The sequence below is a fragment of the Centroberyx gerrardi genome, chromosome 10 (genome assembly GCF_048128805.1).
Source record: "Centroberyx gerrardi isolate f3 chromosome 10, fCenGer3.hap1.cur.20231027, whole genome shotgun sequence".
NCBI classification, from domain to species: domain Eukaryota; kingdom Metazoa; phylum Chordata; class Actinopteri; order Beryciformes; family Berycidae; genus Centroberyx; species Centroberyx gerrardi.
In genome coordinates this window covers 8,528,600-8,546,483 of record NC_136006.1, presented here as the reverse complement: position 1 = coordinate 8,546,483, position 17,884 = coordinate 8,528,600, and the positions used below count along the sequence as shown (strand labels likewise).

The following is a 17,884-nucleotide window of genomic DNA, read 5'->3' as shown; positions in this document are numbered from 1 at the left end:
GTAAAGGTACCACAATAAAGTTGGATAAAAAGTATGGAAAATAGCAAGGAAAACAACAAATGGTAATGAGTTGCTTTAACTTATTATCCCTTTGTTGTGTCCAAGTTTTCTGTATCTGTATTTATTTTGAGCAGGACAGTTCATCAACATGACCATCATCATCATCATCATCATCATCATCATCACCATCAGTGTCTTCACTATCTCCAAACCAATCTGACTTCTTCCACTCATCTTTTGCTTGATGCCATCCAGTTTTGCCACAATTTAAGGATCATTAAAGTTATATTGTTCATCTAATCATAAATATAGGTAGATTGTACCCATCTGCAGTCAAAATTCTGCTTCAAACCAAAATCACAAGCAACCAGTAGTGTGGAGTGCAAAGGTTAAAGCCACAGCACCTAGACAATGGATTCAACAAATCTTCTTGTGATCCTATATAATAGAGAAGCGGTAGGTGATATTATACAGTCTGATATCCTAGACTGTCTCTTTGTACATTGTTCAGTTTGGTTTCACAGCATCCTCAGCATCACTGCATCCGATGAAGTGCAGCAGTCACCACAGTGCATCATGGGTCTTTCCACAACACCATAAGTTTTAGCTGATTGCACCTGCTGAAATCACACGCTTCCACGTTATCCTCAGTGATATTTCATTAACTTCTCCCCTTTTTCCACTCAAACGGTCGTCACTCACCCCATGCTGCTTTCCCACTGACTTTCACGGATGTTGATCGCTACCGACACGGCGCTCATCGTCCCGCGTTCCACAGCTGGGAGATAGTCATCGTTGCGTGTTTGTGAGTGGGCACTGAAGGGAAAGTGGGTCTCTGGGTCTCTCTGCGGACCATGTGGGAAATAATGTGAAGCTGAGTGCTCCCAGAAAGTGAAAAAAAAAAAAAACAGCCTCCCACCCTCTGTCTGGCTCTTCCCTAACAAGGCCTCTCGCTCTCCAGGCCGTCCCGATCTCATGACTCGGGTCTGGCAGGGAAACGTCTGGCTCTGTGTGACTGCAGCCCTCTTCCCTCTGTGCTCAAAACTCATTCCTGAAACGCCGCAGAATGATTGTTGAATTTTTGCCTTTTGCTCTCTCTCGGTTAAGGAGTAATGCAATTTGGCTTCACGCTGCGCTGGGCCCGCAATGTGGAACTTTGACACAAAGATGGTATTGTTTTCTCAAGTATTTTGTTGGTTGTTTATCACGGCATAACTCACATTCCCAACCCAAACCAGACTGACATCTAATAATTAGGGTTAGATGATTATATATCAGGATGATACTGGCCTTTTAAGAGAAATCAGATATCAGCCAGTCAGTGATGGAGGTGAGGATCGGATTTTAGTCTTTTTCAGTTTGTTAAACCTGCAAAGAAACCTGCATCACCCTGCCTTAAGGAGCTGCTAACCGGCCTAGAAGAATTTCATTGTTCTGGGTTTCAGTGGAGAGTTTTAGTGTCCCATGATGGTCTACATGCTGTTTCAGAGTGTTTCCACCCTGACAAGAACACAACTCTGGGGGAAAAACTGAAACTACTTGTAATTTTTTGGAATTTTGGGGGCAAAGGAAAATGTAAAGATGTTATAACGAAAATATCGGAAATCATTAACATAAATCTAAAAATGTCGGTATCAGCCATCAGAAATCCAAACCGGGGTACTCATTTTGGGATCTTTTTTTGGCATAAAAATTGTCAAATTTAAGCAAAAAATGTGGTATTGCATCTGTATCTACTAATAATCAAATTATGCATGTTATTTCTTTGTCACAAGGAGAATTAGTGAGTTGCCTTTCATTTGCATAGCAGATAGAGGAGTGGTAGTCTTGCTCATTTCACCAATGGATAAAAGAAGTATTTTCTTCCTAAAGTGGTTCAAGTAAAAGTGGTTCACTGAGTCCTCTGTGCTGATCCTGACAGTATTTCGAGCCAGTTTGAAGATAATGACTAACAATAATGACTAACAAGTATTGACACCCAAGTCATTCTGTTGTCTGTTGGCCCTTTGATATCTGGCAGATGATCTATGAGAAGTACTATGAGAAGTACAGTGTGGCTGACACATTTCTGTAAATCCAAAATACAGGCCTATAGGCATTACACAGTCTGCTGTAACACTTCTTGATGAACTCTACTTTTTGCTCCATAGTTTTCCTCCTGAGTTACAGATTGTCTGTTTTCAATTATGGATGAAGAGCGGCAGAAAAAGTGAACGTGTATCCAACAGGGGCAACTAATGTCAGAGGTTTACAGCCCACAGTCATACCATATTGCATGTTTCATAGATGAAAATGTGGTACCAAAGTGAAATATAGCTTTGAATAATGTAAAATAAGTCTGTTTGGCACTCAGCAGCAAGAGGACAGACGGATATCTGGCCAGTCACTGTGGACGGAGTTTGAGTTTCTACTGCATGCTTTTTCATACTAGTTTGAAAAGAGAAAACTTCACTCTGGACTCGTGTGTGTGTGTGTGTGTGTGTGTGAGGCTGATATTGGCCAGTCTCTGTGTTGTCCACCTCTGATATGATGGATATGATGCAGTTTGTTTGATTACATACAGTATTTATTGTATAATTGATCAATATTACGTTGGTTATCTATAGGATATCTATCTATTTTTTTTGTGTCTTATGGTCTAAATTCTGTTTCAGAAGCTTTTCTCATCCTGCCAAGAATAATACAATTCTCAGGGAAATGCTGAATACTTTTGGGGGAATTTTGGGGGCAAATTTTTTTTTTAAAGATGTTGAATATCAGTACAAAATACTGTCTATCGTCAGCTTCAATCTAAAAATATTGGTATCAGCCTTCAAATCCATATCAGCCAAACCCTATATTGTATACATACTGTATGTTGTATGTGTGTTGTACATGTATTGTGGACACACATGTGCACTCGAGCGTGTGTGTACAGTATGTGAAAGCCATGTCTTCAGTGACCATGCTTGTCTTCTGTGGAAACGACTTCTCCTTCACTGAAGCCGGAGACAAAAGCGGCCCCACCTTTCTCACCAGAGGGGCTGCTGCTGCTCCGTGACATTTTGCCACAGGCTACACTTTTCAAAGCCCGACCTCGACTCATCACACACAACAATGTGTGAATGGATGGCCTAGTTTCACCGACAGCCAGTAAACGTGACCCCTTTCACCGCTTCGATGACAAGCCGAACTAATCCCAGGCGCAGGCCGAGTGGGGAAGCACCTCGCCGCACAAAACCCTGCGCTTCTGCTCTCAAGGGTTTTCATTACTGCACACTAACGCATTGAGGTGTATCTGGATACCAGAGCCTTACAGAGAAGCACTGTTTTTCACGGGGTATAAGGCAGGAAGCACAGGGTTACTATTCTTCACAGTATTTGAGGTGGGTGGCAAGTTGTTGCAGGCATTTCTATAAATGCAGAGATGAGCCACTTAAACTGTGGAGAGGCTTTCTGCAGCGACTGGATCAGCCGCATTCATAACATTAAACCAAAGTTGTAAAATAAGTGAGTAATGATGATTGCAGTTACAGTCAAGCCAGTGTTAAAGCTGCAAAATATTGTGCTAAAAGCCTTCATAACGCTTACATATCTTCATTTACACTACAACAGTCCTTACCTCCTCAAGGTAAGAGAGAAGAGTGTGTGTCCTTGCTTTATGTTTCAATAACTATTTTTTCAAATTTAAGAAACAGTGCTGAATGGAGGTAAGGGTTTTAAAGAAGACAAAGCTAAAGCACCTTTTAGGTGAAAACATTAAAATGCCTTTATTGCGCTCTGCACAGCTATATGTAGTAATGGTAGCAATAAAGGCTTTTACTTTCACACATAAAAAATGCCTCGGCTTTTTATTCCTTAAATTCTCATCTTTTTGCTTTCACCTGTGATGGCTGCTCCCCTCTGCTGCACTTTGCAGTGATCATATTGTGTCCATCACTGTTTAGTATTCAGTTTCATTCAACTGGAGACACATAATACAAAAACTAGTGAAGTAAACTTTACATTACCCATGTTAAAGTTGTCTACTAATTCAATGATCAGACGTTGAACAGATACAATATACAGTATGTAAACAAATTCAAAAGTCATTTAAGTCTTAATAAATATGCATAAATACTAAATGACGTGGTTTCATTTTTTTCTTCTCTCATCCTGTCATGAAAAAATTGATGCGTTTATGTGAAAAAAAGGAGTAAACCAGAAAAAAAGAACCTTCATTTTACATTCATGAAAAACTATCCAGATTAAGAAAAACGGGCAAGACAAAAAAAGTTAAACGTTATCTCAAAAGCAGCAGCAGTGGTCCCTATGTGCCAACTGAGCGCGCTCAGTAGAGATTTCATATCAGGTTGTTTTGTGTGTGTGGATAAAAAGCAGTAATGGGCCAATGCAATATCAAAAAGAAACTACCCGAACCTGTTCATCTGGACAACAGAATCTACAAAGTTGGTGGTCGTTTTCTAAGTTTTAACTCATATAGTTTTATTATAAATAAAATATGAGGCAGAAACGATCCTCCAGAGTTTCACCCCCATCTCTTACTTAAAGTCTCTCAGAGGCCAAAACCCGCAGAGCTGAGATGTACAACGCTCCATGCATGTTTTCCAGATTCAAAAGACATTAGAGTGGTTGAAGGCACACATCACCAGCATTTCAGTATTTCATCAGAACATTGACAATCAGTGGTTTTCCTTAATTAGACTGCCTTGGGTGAGACGTACCACATGTCTAAAGTACACAAATTCATCCACTGTTCGCAGCTTTTGAGTCTGGCTTCCCTCTGACAGCCGGCGTCTGGCCCTGAGCTCATTAATTCAACTTCAAATTCTTTTTAATTGATATGCCGTTTCTCTCATTGTTTCATTTCACAGGAAACGCTACAGCGCTTCACACAGATCCAAACGTGGCATTCTTTTCCTCTAGGTAAAAAAAAAAATAGAATAAAAGTTGAAAGCGTTTAACGTCTCGCTTTGAATCGGTGTCATTCATTTAGACACATATTTTCTATGTGGGAACATCATACACTTTACTTTCAACATAAAAGTTGCATGTTGTTGCGATGCTAGTAAAGGTCAAAAACTAGAAGAAACCATATTTACATTCCTATTCTCTGGAAAGTGTTATGTCTGTTAAATCCCTTCATTGCACACTACCAGTCAAAGGTTTGGACACAACACATTTTTCTTTATTTTTACTATTTTCCACATCTTAGATTAACAGTAAAGACATCAAAACTATGAAATAACACAAATGGAATTATGCAGTGACCAAAAAAAGTGTTAAACAAATCAAAACTATATTATATTTTAGATTCTTTAAAGTAGCCGCCCTTTGTCTTGATGGAAAGGCAAAGGCTTTGGAAAGAAATTCATACATAGGATCAACTTCACTATTTATATTTGTCTAAGAAACAAATTTCAAGCATTTAAGCATAAGCCTTTAGATCAAAATGGCTTTAAGAGAATGAAAACACAGTACATTCAATCAGGTGTGTCCAAACTTTTGACTGGTAGTGTATATTTAACAAGATTAGATGGACCTCAAAATATTCCAATTTTAACACTTTTACCCAAAGTACCATGAGCGCATAGATTTCTAGCAAGTCATAGTCGTGTTTGAGCTTCACTAAATTAGAAGGCGAACTCTACAGCTGATTGGCACATCACTTTCCCCTCTTTCCTCCAAGTGTGCTAACTGGCAGGAAAAAAAAAAAAAACTCCTTTTCTAATTCCCCTAAATATTCGGCAGCATCTCAAGCATCTCGTCTTCGGCTCGGCGGGGGCAAATTAACTTACAGACCCAATCATCGGGGCCTAATCTCACACCTCGCTGAGCATATGCAGATGGGATCGAAGTCGGAGCATGAGGGGCCGTCAGCAGCCTAACAGTTGGCTGGACATAATGCTCGGTTATTATTTCCCCTTATCGCACGCTGAGATGGGCGATCAATAAGACGGCGGACGCAGGAGTCTCTCGCCGCAGAGGGTTGACACTTCATATCAAGTTTTAGAGAGGGCTACTCCAATAAAACTGTGTAGGGACAGTTTTTAGAGACAGCCTCTGTGTGCGCCGGGCTCTCAAGTTAATGAAATTGTTGGATGTCGCTGTAAAGTCAATCGACTCATCGCATTTGGTGTGAGGCCTTTGATGGATGTAGGCTATGCATCGTGTTTGCTGCTGGGTTGAGAGGTTTGTCATTGAGTTGTTGGCACTAGCTTCTTATCGACCAGAACATAATGTGACAGAGGGGAAACTTTCTGAAACATGCAAAACATAAACAGGCCTCATTTTTGCTCCAATGGAAATTACCCCATGGCAAGCTGATAGTAGGCCTACAGTGCAGGTAGTGATGGACTGAGTGAGTTGAGGACAACACAGTCTCACAAAATTTCATGAAATGAGCGTGAACTAATAGTGCGAATTGGACATGCCATTTGTCACATGAAAAGGTTAGCTAGTGTAGAGGCAACTTCAGTTAAGTACGCATATAGGAGTGCTGCTGGTGGGTTCTGTAGTTTGAGACAGTGCTCTTTTGTCTTTGGGCAAAAAACTCTGATAAGAAACATGTAGAAACAAGTAGAGACCAAGGCAACTCCTCTTTAAAGTATCAAAAGGCAAAAGACTTTATTACATCACAGAAGCATTAGCAAAGACGTTGAAAAAACATCAAACTTTTTCAGCCAAGCCTTGGTCTCTACGTCATGTTTTTTATCAGAACTTCAGGTTAGGGTTAAAGTCAGGATTAATGTTAGGCAGCTAAAACAACTTTGGTTAAGGTTAGGCTTAAGGTTTTGGTCATGGTGAAATCAGAAAAACTTTTGCTGAAAATGAAACCTTCACTCTCACAGGCTGAACGATCAATTCCCAGTCAGAAAAAACTCAGAAATTAACTCAGTTTGTTCAGTAAATTTGTTGAACGTTCAGAAATGCAATCAACTGTTCATAACCACTATTTCCCAAGAACTGTGAACCTCCACTATGGTCGCAAGAGAGTCTGTTAAGTCACCTGAAAGCAATCTATAGGTTGAATCACTATTGTGTTCTATCAATTGGCAATAAAGAGTATCAAAACAAACTTGTATTATATGAAAATGTTGCAGATTATTACTTAATTATCACTTACTAGATGACCTTTGACACATTAAAACACAGAAAAAGGAGCTGCTACAGACTAGGTGGTTGCTGTGTGGTGGAGCTGCTACCTGGAGAAGTGCTGCTGCAGTGTCACCATCTGCCGCCCCCTCCTGCTGAGACTTCGTCCTCTCCCTTCTCTCCACGCCCAGATGTTGTTTGTTCTCCGGCTGGGGATTATTATTATGGATCAGTCTTGCTGGCGTAGCTGCAGGGGAGAGAGGAGTAAACACCGCAGTTTGCTGTTAATCTTGCATATCATAATCCCATAGAAGATTTCAAACATACATCTGCTCACTTTTTTTTTTCTCTCTCTCTCTTCCCCTGGACGGATAAGAGGACAATTTGTCAGCAAGTTTAGTTGTTTGGAAAAGAGCATAAACAGTGCACAGCCTCCCTCTCCTCTCCTCCCCTCCCCTCCCCTCTCCTCTCCTCCCCTCCCTCCCTCCACCTCACAACACTGTAGTTTTGAATTAGCGTCGACATCGGTGTTTTCCCCACAGCTGACAGGTCGTGAGTTAGACTACCTCCCTACTCCTGACATTTAAACAGGGCCTTGGGGTAAACTGTCATTTTGGGACCAAATACCTGTATATCTAAAAAAAAAAATCAAAGATGCCCCAGCACTGTTATGGTGGCAAAAGTTCAGGTGTGATTAAAATTATAATAAAGTTATTACCTTGTGGCTTATCCTTGGGGTGTTTACCTGTCTGGATATTACTAAGCTCTAAAAAAGCTGTGCAGCATATTCAAAAGAGATTTAACATTGCTGTGGTCTGTTCATGCTCCTTTGCTGTCAGTAGGTTTATCTCATGTGCTCAGATGACAGTTATCTTGCATCAGAAAAACACACTGGCATCTGTCTCAGCTGTCAATATTAGCTGTAAGACTGCACTCAGCCACCCTGATGAACCTAAAGTTAATATAGTGAAGAATATTCACCTCTCCTGATAATTAGCTCTGTGCTTGTGAAAGCCTAGCTTTACATCAACTTAATGGGAATTTTCATGAAGAAAAGGTCAGTCCTTTTTTTAGTATTAGCCTATAGAGAGATATGGAGAGGCTAATTGGAGCGCCAATAAAATGACTCATAATGGGTCCCAATCTATTTCAGAAATAATCAGTCTGGGCTTGTTTTGTAGCCCACTGGTACTAGCCTCCAGTCTCAGGGTTGGTTCCCTGTGACTCACCATACCCATCACGCCACATCAGCATAGTCTACCATGCAGAACTGCTATTATCATCGCTACAGGAGCAATGCAGCAAAACCTGTGGAATTATGCAGGTGAAGGTGGTAACTAATTACACATACTCTAGTTACTAGTAACGCTGCTTTTTGACTCCCACAGTGGTTGAGTTTTTTGAAACCACAGTCATTCTGCACTTCACCTTCCTTATCTGATATCATCTATCTTGATTTTATTAAAAATGGGTCATTGCCAAACACAGGGCTAATGATGATCACACATCAAACTGACAGCAAAGACAATTTCAAAATGGATAATTAGTTAATTTATTGAAGGAACAATTTTGGAATATACATATGATTTTTGTTCAAAAGTGACTTAATATTTTAATTAGTTTAAGTGAGTCACTCGTTTACTTTTACTTGAGTAATTTTCTACTGCTGCTGCTACAGTACTACTACTACTACTAAACTACAAGTACTGCTACTACTACTACTGCTACTACTACTACTACTACTACTGCTACTGCTAAACTACTATTACTACAACTGCTGCTTCTACTACTACCACTACTACTGCTATACTTGCTGCTACTACTACTACTACTACTACTATTACTACTACTACTGCTACTACTACTACTACTGCTGCTACTACTGCTACTACTTCTACTACTACTAGTAGTACTACCACTGCTACTGCTACTTCTGCTGCTGTTACTACTACTACTATTACTGCTACAACTACTGCTACTAATAATAATAGGCTAATGATAATAAAGATTAATTTATACAGCACTTGTCCTGAAACAGAGTTTACAGTACAGTGAGGCAAAATAAGAAGAATAGTAAGACATATCAGAAGGGAAACAAATAGAAAACATTCAAAAGAAAGTTGGTACTCCAACTTGAGTAAAATTTATCTGAAGTGACACTACTTCAGATAAATTTTACTCAAGTTGGAGTACCAACTTTCTTTTGAACGTTTTCTATTTGTTGTGAAATATTTTAGACATCAAGTCCAAGAACAAAAGTGAAGTGCAGTGTAGCAGCAGAGACCAACACTCTGACTAGATACTCTCACAACTTTACAGATCAGTGGAGGTGTTTTCAGTATGGTGATTTTGCTGAAGACGTGTGTAAATATTTCTCTAAAATGAGCTTGGTTGAAATGCCACGATGTCATATTATTTCTGTGTTAAAACAGGTCAAGTGTTTATTAGCAGAACGCTTTCCAGAGAGTCAAGCCTGGCTCACATTCCCATTTAACTTCATCCCATACGACATGAAGTTTATCCAACTGCTGAACTTTAGTTCTTTTATTCTTCATCTTCCAATTATCTCATGGAGAAGACGCCCACGCATGGCAGTATCTCCCCTTGTTTTCTCACTTGTGATTGAGACTTCAGTGTAATTAAAAAAGTCATTCAATTAACATTCAAGGGATGTATCTCAAGCACCAACAGATCAGATTTAGAAACTCGTTTTAAGATGAAAAATTGTGTTGGCATCCAGCAACAATATCTTTTTTTTTTTTTAATTAAAATGTGATATAAGAGAAAAGTCTCAGTTTCATTATAACTGTAATACTTTAATAGCTTTAATACAATGACACCTGCTGTTACAAAATTATGAATTGTTCAAAAGTAAAACAAATTGTAGTACCTGTTAGAGGATAATAAGTAAGTTACTGTAAGTCATGGATTGGCAAAATCATAATACTCTTACAGACTGGATCCTCTATATTTAAGGAAATTCAATGACAAACTTTTTTAATATAATTTTAAGATGGTAGAACGGTTTGGTCCTGCTTCTCCTTTTTCAGTCCTTCATTTCCAAAGTGTGAAATCCAAATTAAATGAAGCAGCTTGGTGATGAGAGTGCTGCAATAATTCCTGGTCTATGTGTGAACTGATAAATATGTGGTGAATATTTTCGTTCTTTAGATGCAAAGTCAAGGACAAAACAACTCAAACATCCAAGCACAGCACACAAAATAGAAACGGTGGTCTAAAATAAATTGATACACTTGGAACCAATTTCTGCCTTGCCTTTCTGCCCTGCTATGCTTTCTGAAAGATAAAAAATCCCCAAATATTTCCAGCTCTTCAGGGTGTTATTTTGGATAATATAAAGTTGAGAGACTTGGCAAGACTCAAATTTGAGTCACCACTCCCATCTAGTGGTGTGTGCAGATTACTACCAGAGTGAGGCACTTGTTTGTAGAGATACTATAAACATCACATTTAAAATAGTTTTCTAAAAGAGTAACATGGATTTTGACAAAACATGTTCCACCAGATTGTAACTGATCACTGATTTTAATGGATCTGATAAATGTGAATGACGTTGCTTTCCCTCTGTTTTAATCAGAGATGCTAAAAATCAGACTTTTTCCATAAGCTTCACTCTCCTGCACACAGAATACTTGCCCTATGAGAAAAAGAGATGCTTTATAGTACAGGGCTGCTGTCATGGAAAAACCTTGCAACTGCATTTTTTTTGTGTGTGTGTGTTTTTCATGGATGTACTTGAACTGAAGGTTTCCATGGTCCTTACAGCCGAAGTAATTAAATTTCTAAAATGCATTTAAAAAAATGCATGGTTATAAATCTGCTGCTTTTCTTGTGGAAGAGGATTAGGGCCATGTGCAAAAAATTATTTGAGTTCTAAGATGAATCTCAAATTTTGAGAATAGTCAGAATTCTGAGATTCTGAGAATAGTCAGAATTCTGGGTTCAAAGTCAGAATTCTGAGAATAAAGTCAGAACTCTGAATTTAAAGTCAGAACTCAGAATTCTGACTTTATTCTAAAAACCTAAATACATTATTCACATGTGGCCCTTATCCTCTTCCGCATTTTCTACATTTACAAGTTGTCTTTTTTAAGATACAAGGTTTGACATCTGACAGTCTTGTGTGACAATATGAATGTTTCTCAGTAGCTGGCCTGCAGATGGAGCTCTTGACTCATCTTCAGCAGTTATGAATTACCTGTAGCCTATTTATTACCTGCCTCCTTGTATTCATGTCTGTTCTTTTTTGAGATTATTTCCATGGCATTGCAGCTCTGTGGGACAATATCAAAAGGAGAGGGAGAGGATCAACAGCAGAGGGGAAAAGGGATAACATGCACTGTAGGCTATGAGCCAGATTACAGCACGACTAGCTGGTATTTGGCTTAATCTGCTAAACCAGAGGGCAGCCTGGGTTATATGTGAACTTCTTTTCCAAAGCATCTATTTAGGCAGGAAAACATTACCTGACTCAACATATATCTTAAACATAAATGATCCAGTCTATAAAAGCGTTTCTACTTTGTCAACTAAGGATTTATGTTGCCTAATCTCCTTTGAAAAGTACCATAAATTGAATAGTGACATCAAAACCACTGATGATGCATACTCTTACAAAATAATTGCTGGCGTGAAAGTAAAGCGCATTACATGCTACTTTAAAAGTTATGAGTCATCTTGAGGCTTTTCCCTACAAAATGGTTATGCTTTTGAGGATAGAGTCATCTGTGATTGTGAAATATTGACTGATGGATTCTACCTTTTCCCAAATAGTTGTAGAGCATTTTGTAATAAAAGATTACCCTTTAGTTGTTGGAAATTTTGTGCTATAGATCATTTTGTAAGGATAGGTGTCACTTTCAAATAGTGGATACCTCATTTTAGAATGAAACTCTTATGACATTGTTTCAGTAGATCAACTTTTTCTGACTGTAACTGTAACTTAAGTGTTATACAAATAAACTTGACTTGAATTTACTTCTCTATGTGTCCTTCAGAAAATGAAATGTACACATTTGCGCTCGATATAAAAGGCTAGAAATATCAGAAAATAGAGACATCATCATCTATAAATACACATAAACATGATCACAGCACACTGCAAGTCTAGTTTTATCCACAAGATAAATCTGACTCTATCTCCAACAAAACTAGTAACAGATTCATGATCAGTTTGGTGTTCACTAAGCTACAATTCACTGCATTTCAACTCAGGAGTGAAATTAAAAGTTTCATTCCAAAAAGAGATATACACTATACTGTATGAAAAAGTTATTCCTGCTCTCACAAAATGTTTGATTACACAAAATTAAAACAAATTACAGTATATTACTTTTTAAAGGATACAATGTATCTTAAGCCATTAGTTGACAAAATGCTAATATTTTTACAGACTGGATCTTCTATATTTTAGACATATTGAATCGTGAATTTCAGGTAAACGTTTTTTTTTTTAGCAAAATGGACGTATTGTGTTTTGATTGGGAGTGGGGAAGCGTAATCCATTACAGATATGTCATCTACTGGAATACTCAAACTCATTAACGTAGTTTGATTACTTTTCGGTTACTTTGCCTCCAGAAAACCACAGAGTGTGAAGCTAAACACTTTATTCTGCTTTATACACTGAAACATGTAAGTATGTAAAATTGTGTTGATGGCTATAATCTCATAAACCAAATCTGTTTTCCCTCCAAACATGTTGTGAGTAAACCTTTAAGCACTTAACCAAAGTAGCTGTAATCTGATTGTCACAAAATTACCATTTCGGCAATCTGATTACTGTAATCCCATTACATGTAATCCATTCCTTACTCTGATTCTAAGACTGTAAGAGAGCTGATGTTCCTTTGTTAGGTGATAAATTACATTTTCAAGATGAATTATTCACTTATTGGTGAAAGTTGTGAGGGCAACATACAAGAAATGGAAAGTTTTTAGGTTTTCAATTGCAAATTTAACTACTTTTGTGTACTTTGTAGTTTGTATTTGGCAGATTTGACCAAAAACATAATTTGATTTGTAAAACAGCGCTTCCAAAGAACAGGAATTATGTTATTTGAAAAGGCTGAAATACTTTCTCATGGCAAACTATTAATTGGAAAATTTGTGTCTGTAAACCTATATCCCAATGTAAAAATAAATTTGATAAACTCAGTACTGATGACATTATTTAATAAAAAATCAACTGATCACACCGTCACGAAGCCTCAACTACGACCAGCGCAGGGAGACAAAAGAGCTTTGAACCATTATAGAAGACTTGAATAATATAATAATAACCAAGCAATATGATTGGCTGAGAAGTTTTCCCTCCAAGCTATTTTTTCAGAGCAACATCAAGGGAGCCTCATCACTATAAACTCTGCATTCATACTCCATATGTTCTGTTCATGTGATGCTGACTCTGCAGTTCAAAGGCCCACATACCCTGAAATAACAGGGTGTTGTGCAGAATTTGGTTTATATTGGGAATTTATGAATACTGAATGTTGAATATATGTATGCTGAGGAAGTATAGATACTTTACTATGCATTACATGTCTTGCACTGTACTATATGTCAGATCCTGTAGTCCTTGTGTCCATATGTACTATAAAACTGTCAGCAGTCAATATTTCTTTACACCAGTGTCACCAAGACAAACTCCTCAACATTTATTGTACTTCTCAATTAAAATGACTCTGATTCTGAAGATATGTTGTCCATAAGATTGGCTGACAACAATAGCTAGCGTGTGTTTACTTGGTGGAAAGCACTGCGGTATAAACAGTGTAATTAAATGTCTTCCTCTTGGGTGGGTGGGAGGGTAAATTGGTATAATCAAGGCAGCAGTTCAGCCTCTGGCGTAGATGTTGGAATGAATTGGGACAGGACCTCGCTGAGACTTGGCCCCCCCTGGGCATCTAATGAACACATACTTATCCGCCAAATCACATCCTGCTGAATACCGGCGAGTCAATCTTTTGACTTCGCCGTAAAACTCACACTGGGAAAATGACTTGTGCGGGAAATGAATCCTTAAAAGGGATTTGTAGGTACATTTACATGTTTAGACGTTTAGCTCATGGCTCGGATCCAAAGCGACTTACATTCAGCACTACAGTAGAAGTAAACACAAACTCCCATAAACAACCCTTATATATTTCTGTTTATTTTTTTCTATTACTGACTTCCAAAGTTTCCAATCAATGCAATCAGTCAGGTTTCAACAGAGAACCATGTTCATGCTGTATAGATATAGACACCTATTTCTTAAATTTCTACTTCTAATATACAGTACTACTTATATAGGCTATTATTTTCTTTGTATACTACCTCAAAAAGAGACCAATTTCTTAATTTTAAATACTACTTTTTTATATACTTTCATGTTGTTTTTTATGTTTAATGTGACCACCAAGCAACACAAAGTCCAATTCCTTGTGTGTGCAAACTTCCCACTGAACACTAGACCTAATTTCAACATCACATCTCTGCTTTAGCTCTCATATAGCCGTATATATAACCTTTTTTTGCTATGTATAACCACGTTTTAGACCAAGCAGTAAATACATTATTACATATTCAAACAATGCATAAACAGCTGTAAATATCAAAAATATGCACCAAAAAAGTCTGAGATAATGGTTTATTTTTAGTCATTTACCCCAGAAGACGCAGTCTATATAAGATGTAGATGTAAACTTTCAATTTTAAACCCTATGGAGCCAAATTTTAGGTTAGACATCTGTAATGATTTAGACGTTTTTTAAATTGTAAATCGACATAACATTGCTCAAAAGGATACTTGGCCATTAACTCTGATTCTGATTCTCCTAGATCACCAATGAACAACCACTTATCAGGGGATCAAGGGTCAAAGCCACAGGGTCCATAACAAATAACTTACATCCCTTGTAATGTGAGTAATGGAGAAGTGCTAAAATGTCTAAAAAGGCCAGATAATCTACTGAGATCAGTTTCTATTTTCACCAGTGGGGTTTAAGCGGCAGAAGATGCTGACCAGATTCACTTAAGTTCAAGAATCAAGGTCAAAACTCTTTGTCATGTTTTTAGATCATGTTGATCATTTTACTGGAATATTGACTTTCAACCAACTAACTCACTAGCTCACTAGCTCACTAACTAACTAACTAACTAACTAACTAACTAACTAACTAACTAACTAATTCACTTACACCTTCATTCAACCCCCACCCACTTATTTCAGGTCGATATCTGAGTAGTGTTTAATTTATCCAGTAAACATGGGCATTGTAAGCAGCATCTTCCTCTCCTTTCACTCCAGAAATAGTCCTCAGATGTGCTATCTTTAGCGCGCAGCTATTTTTTGTGCCTCCTTGATGTTACAAAAGTCCTCACTCACTATCATGCTGTTACCATTCTGTCGTTCCCAGTCTCTGATCTGAGCCCTCTAAGGCTTTTTATGGAGCAGTCAAAACTCTGTCTTTGATGTAGAGCTATTTTTCACAGTTTTTGGGGGGATTTAATCTTTATTCATCCAGGGAAAGGTTCTGCTGAGAGCACATGCTCTTCCTCACTCTGCTTCACATTTATACAAGGGTTCGACCAATATGGGATTTTGAAGGGCAATACTGATATCCATAGTTTTAGACTTAAGTCACCAATAACTGATATTTTGTGCCGATATTCAATGCCTTTAAATTTGACCATTTTCATGCCACAAACTTAGTAGTAAAGTATCCAGTGTACAAATTACATAAAACTACAAGTCACCCAGAATTTTCTTCTAGTCAGGGTGGAAAAGCCTCGTAAACAGCATTTTAACCGTCATGTGACACTAAAACTCTCCATTGAAACCCAGACTAATTAAATTATTTTAGGGTTAACAGCTCTTTAAAACAGGCTGACCCCCAAAATCTATTCAACAGAAGGGGAAACTCTACTGTTAAACTTTAAACAAAGAATTCATTTACAAAAAAGATTATTAAAAAAACAATTAAATGAATAAATAAAATGTGCAAAGAGTGTTTTTCCGTAGCTGTGGTCAGGGAGGAGCCTCCATCACATGACTGGCCGATATCTGATATTTAACAAAAGGCCAGTATTGTCCTGATATATCAGCAAGAAAAAAAAGAGGTGCTTAAGGGCATCGCTACACTAGTTTTTGAGGGAGAGGAGAGCATTACTCACTTCTCACCCTCGTCTCCCTGACCAGCATGGAGATTCAAACCAGAGACCTTCCCGTCGAAACCTTCCTCTAACCTTTAGGCTACCACTGCCCCCCTTTTTGTGTGGCTGCACAAAGCCCTCATCCAGTCTCCCAATCGAATGCATTAGACTGTCTGCTTCAATGCACCAAACATGGAATGGATGCAGCCGCAGACAATGCTTATCCCCTCGCCCTGAGCTACTATACATCCTCTCTAAAGGCCTTTCTGCATTGAGGTCAGGTCAGCCATGTTGCTACCATGATGCTTTTCACATGTCTTCTCCTATTGGATGAGATGATTCACTGGGAAGAGCCGTGGTACGATGGGGAGGTGAGTGAACGAGGTTGAATGGAGTAGGAGTAGTGTGAATCTCTGTGGTTTATAGTGGTAAAATGGGGTAAGACTGCGGCGAATAACAAACTTTCCCTCAGCTAGAAAACACAGACTCTTGACTCAAAACTGTGATGTCATCAGCCTTGAGCTACTCCATAGGGAAAATGGAAATCACCTTATAGACTCATAAAGTGTTTATTTGTGTTCAGTGCTGAATCTGAAATATACACTTATACCCAGAGAAGCATCTGAGTAGCATCACAGTCACATTTTACAGCTTTAAAAACTGATTGTCACAAGAGCGCTACATCAGTGTGACATCAAAAACGAAGTGACAGGTCAGACTCTGCTTGGTCATTTTCAGTCATAAGGGAGAATGCCAAGTATTCACTTTCCTTTATTCACTTTAATTCACAGCAGTGACGTTTGCCTTGGCTGTCTGTTCAGCCGCTTCCCCTGTTGCCACTCTCTCAATTGTCAGCAATGTTAAAAAGCTGTTAAAAAAGTCTGTGATCACTTATTTTGTGTTTCCACACAAAATACATGTGTTGTCATTGACATATCTTTCGGTTTCTGTTGTCAGATTGTCAGTGATTTGATCGAGGGTCACAAAATGCTAACTGGCTAACCAAGGCTAATGGTAATTTCTGTGCTGTTAGCATTTTGTGACCCTCGATCAAATCACTTTTTTATAGTCGAGCAGTCATCTGATAACAGAAACAGGAAGATATGTCAATGACAGCAACGGTAATAGTGATCACAGACAGAGTCGGAGACAACAGAACGTTGCTTCTTAGCATGAGAACTGATCTATACCCTGCTAAGACACAACGGAAATATGTCAGCCATGTTTGTGAAAAGGGTCAATTGGTCAACAGATGAAGCCAGTAAATAAAATATGAATGTAGCTCCTCTTTTTACTACATGTTTACGTCACTTGTGCTCAATCCCCAAGAGGAAACTTTTAGGAAAAATCAAGGTTTTGCTCTCTTTTGGGCCTGTCAGAAGCTGCAGTACAATTAATGGTCTGGTAACTAGTTGGTTGTGAGACATTAGAGTTTTGTGTTGCAAGACAAATGCATGGAGAGGGACTTTTACAACCACTGTACTACTGCTAATACTACTACTATTACCACTATACCTACACAAACTAGCTGTCCAAGATTGTAGAATAACATACTGTACTGCAAAAACTCAGTTGTATTCCCCTTGCAGGCAGTTCTGGAACAATTCTGGCACTACTTGTGTCTCTGCTGACAGAGTCAAATCCCATCAGAACC

At 38.4% G+C, this 17,884-nt stretch overlaps 1 protein-coding gene across 3 annotated transcripts in view; it reads right to left on the bottom strand.

Moving 5' to 3' along the window:
* The window catches only part of LOC139926539 (nck-associated protein 5-like), a 68,478-nt gene that overhangs the window by 47,946 nt on the left and 2,648 nt on the right, over window positions 1–17,884 (bottom strand). For all 3 annotated transcript variants that reach the window (XM_071918289.2, XM_078286108.1, XM_078286109.1), the window contains exon 2: window positions 7,185–7,321. In XM_071918289.2, coding sequence (XP_071774390.2) covers window positions 7,185–7,213 — 29 coding nt within the window. In that variant the 5' untranslated portion in view covers window positions 7,214–7,321. The remainder of the gene's footprint in view (window positions 1–7,184; window positions 7,322–17,884) is intronic.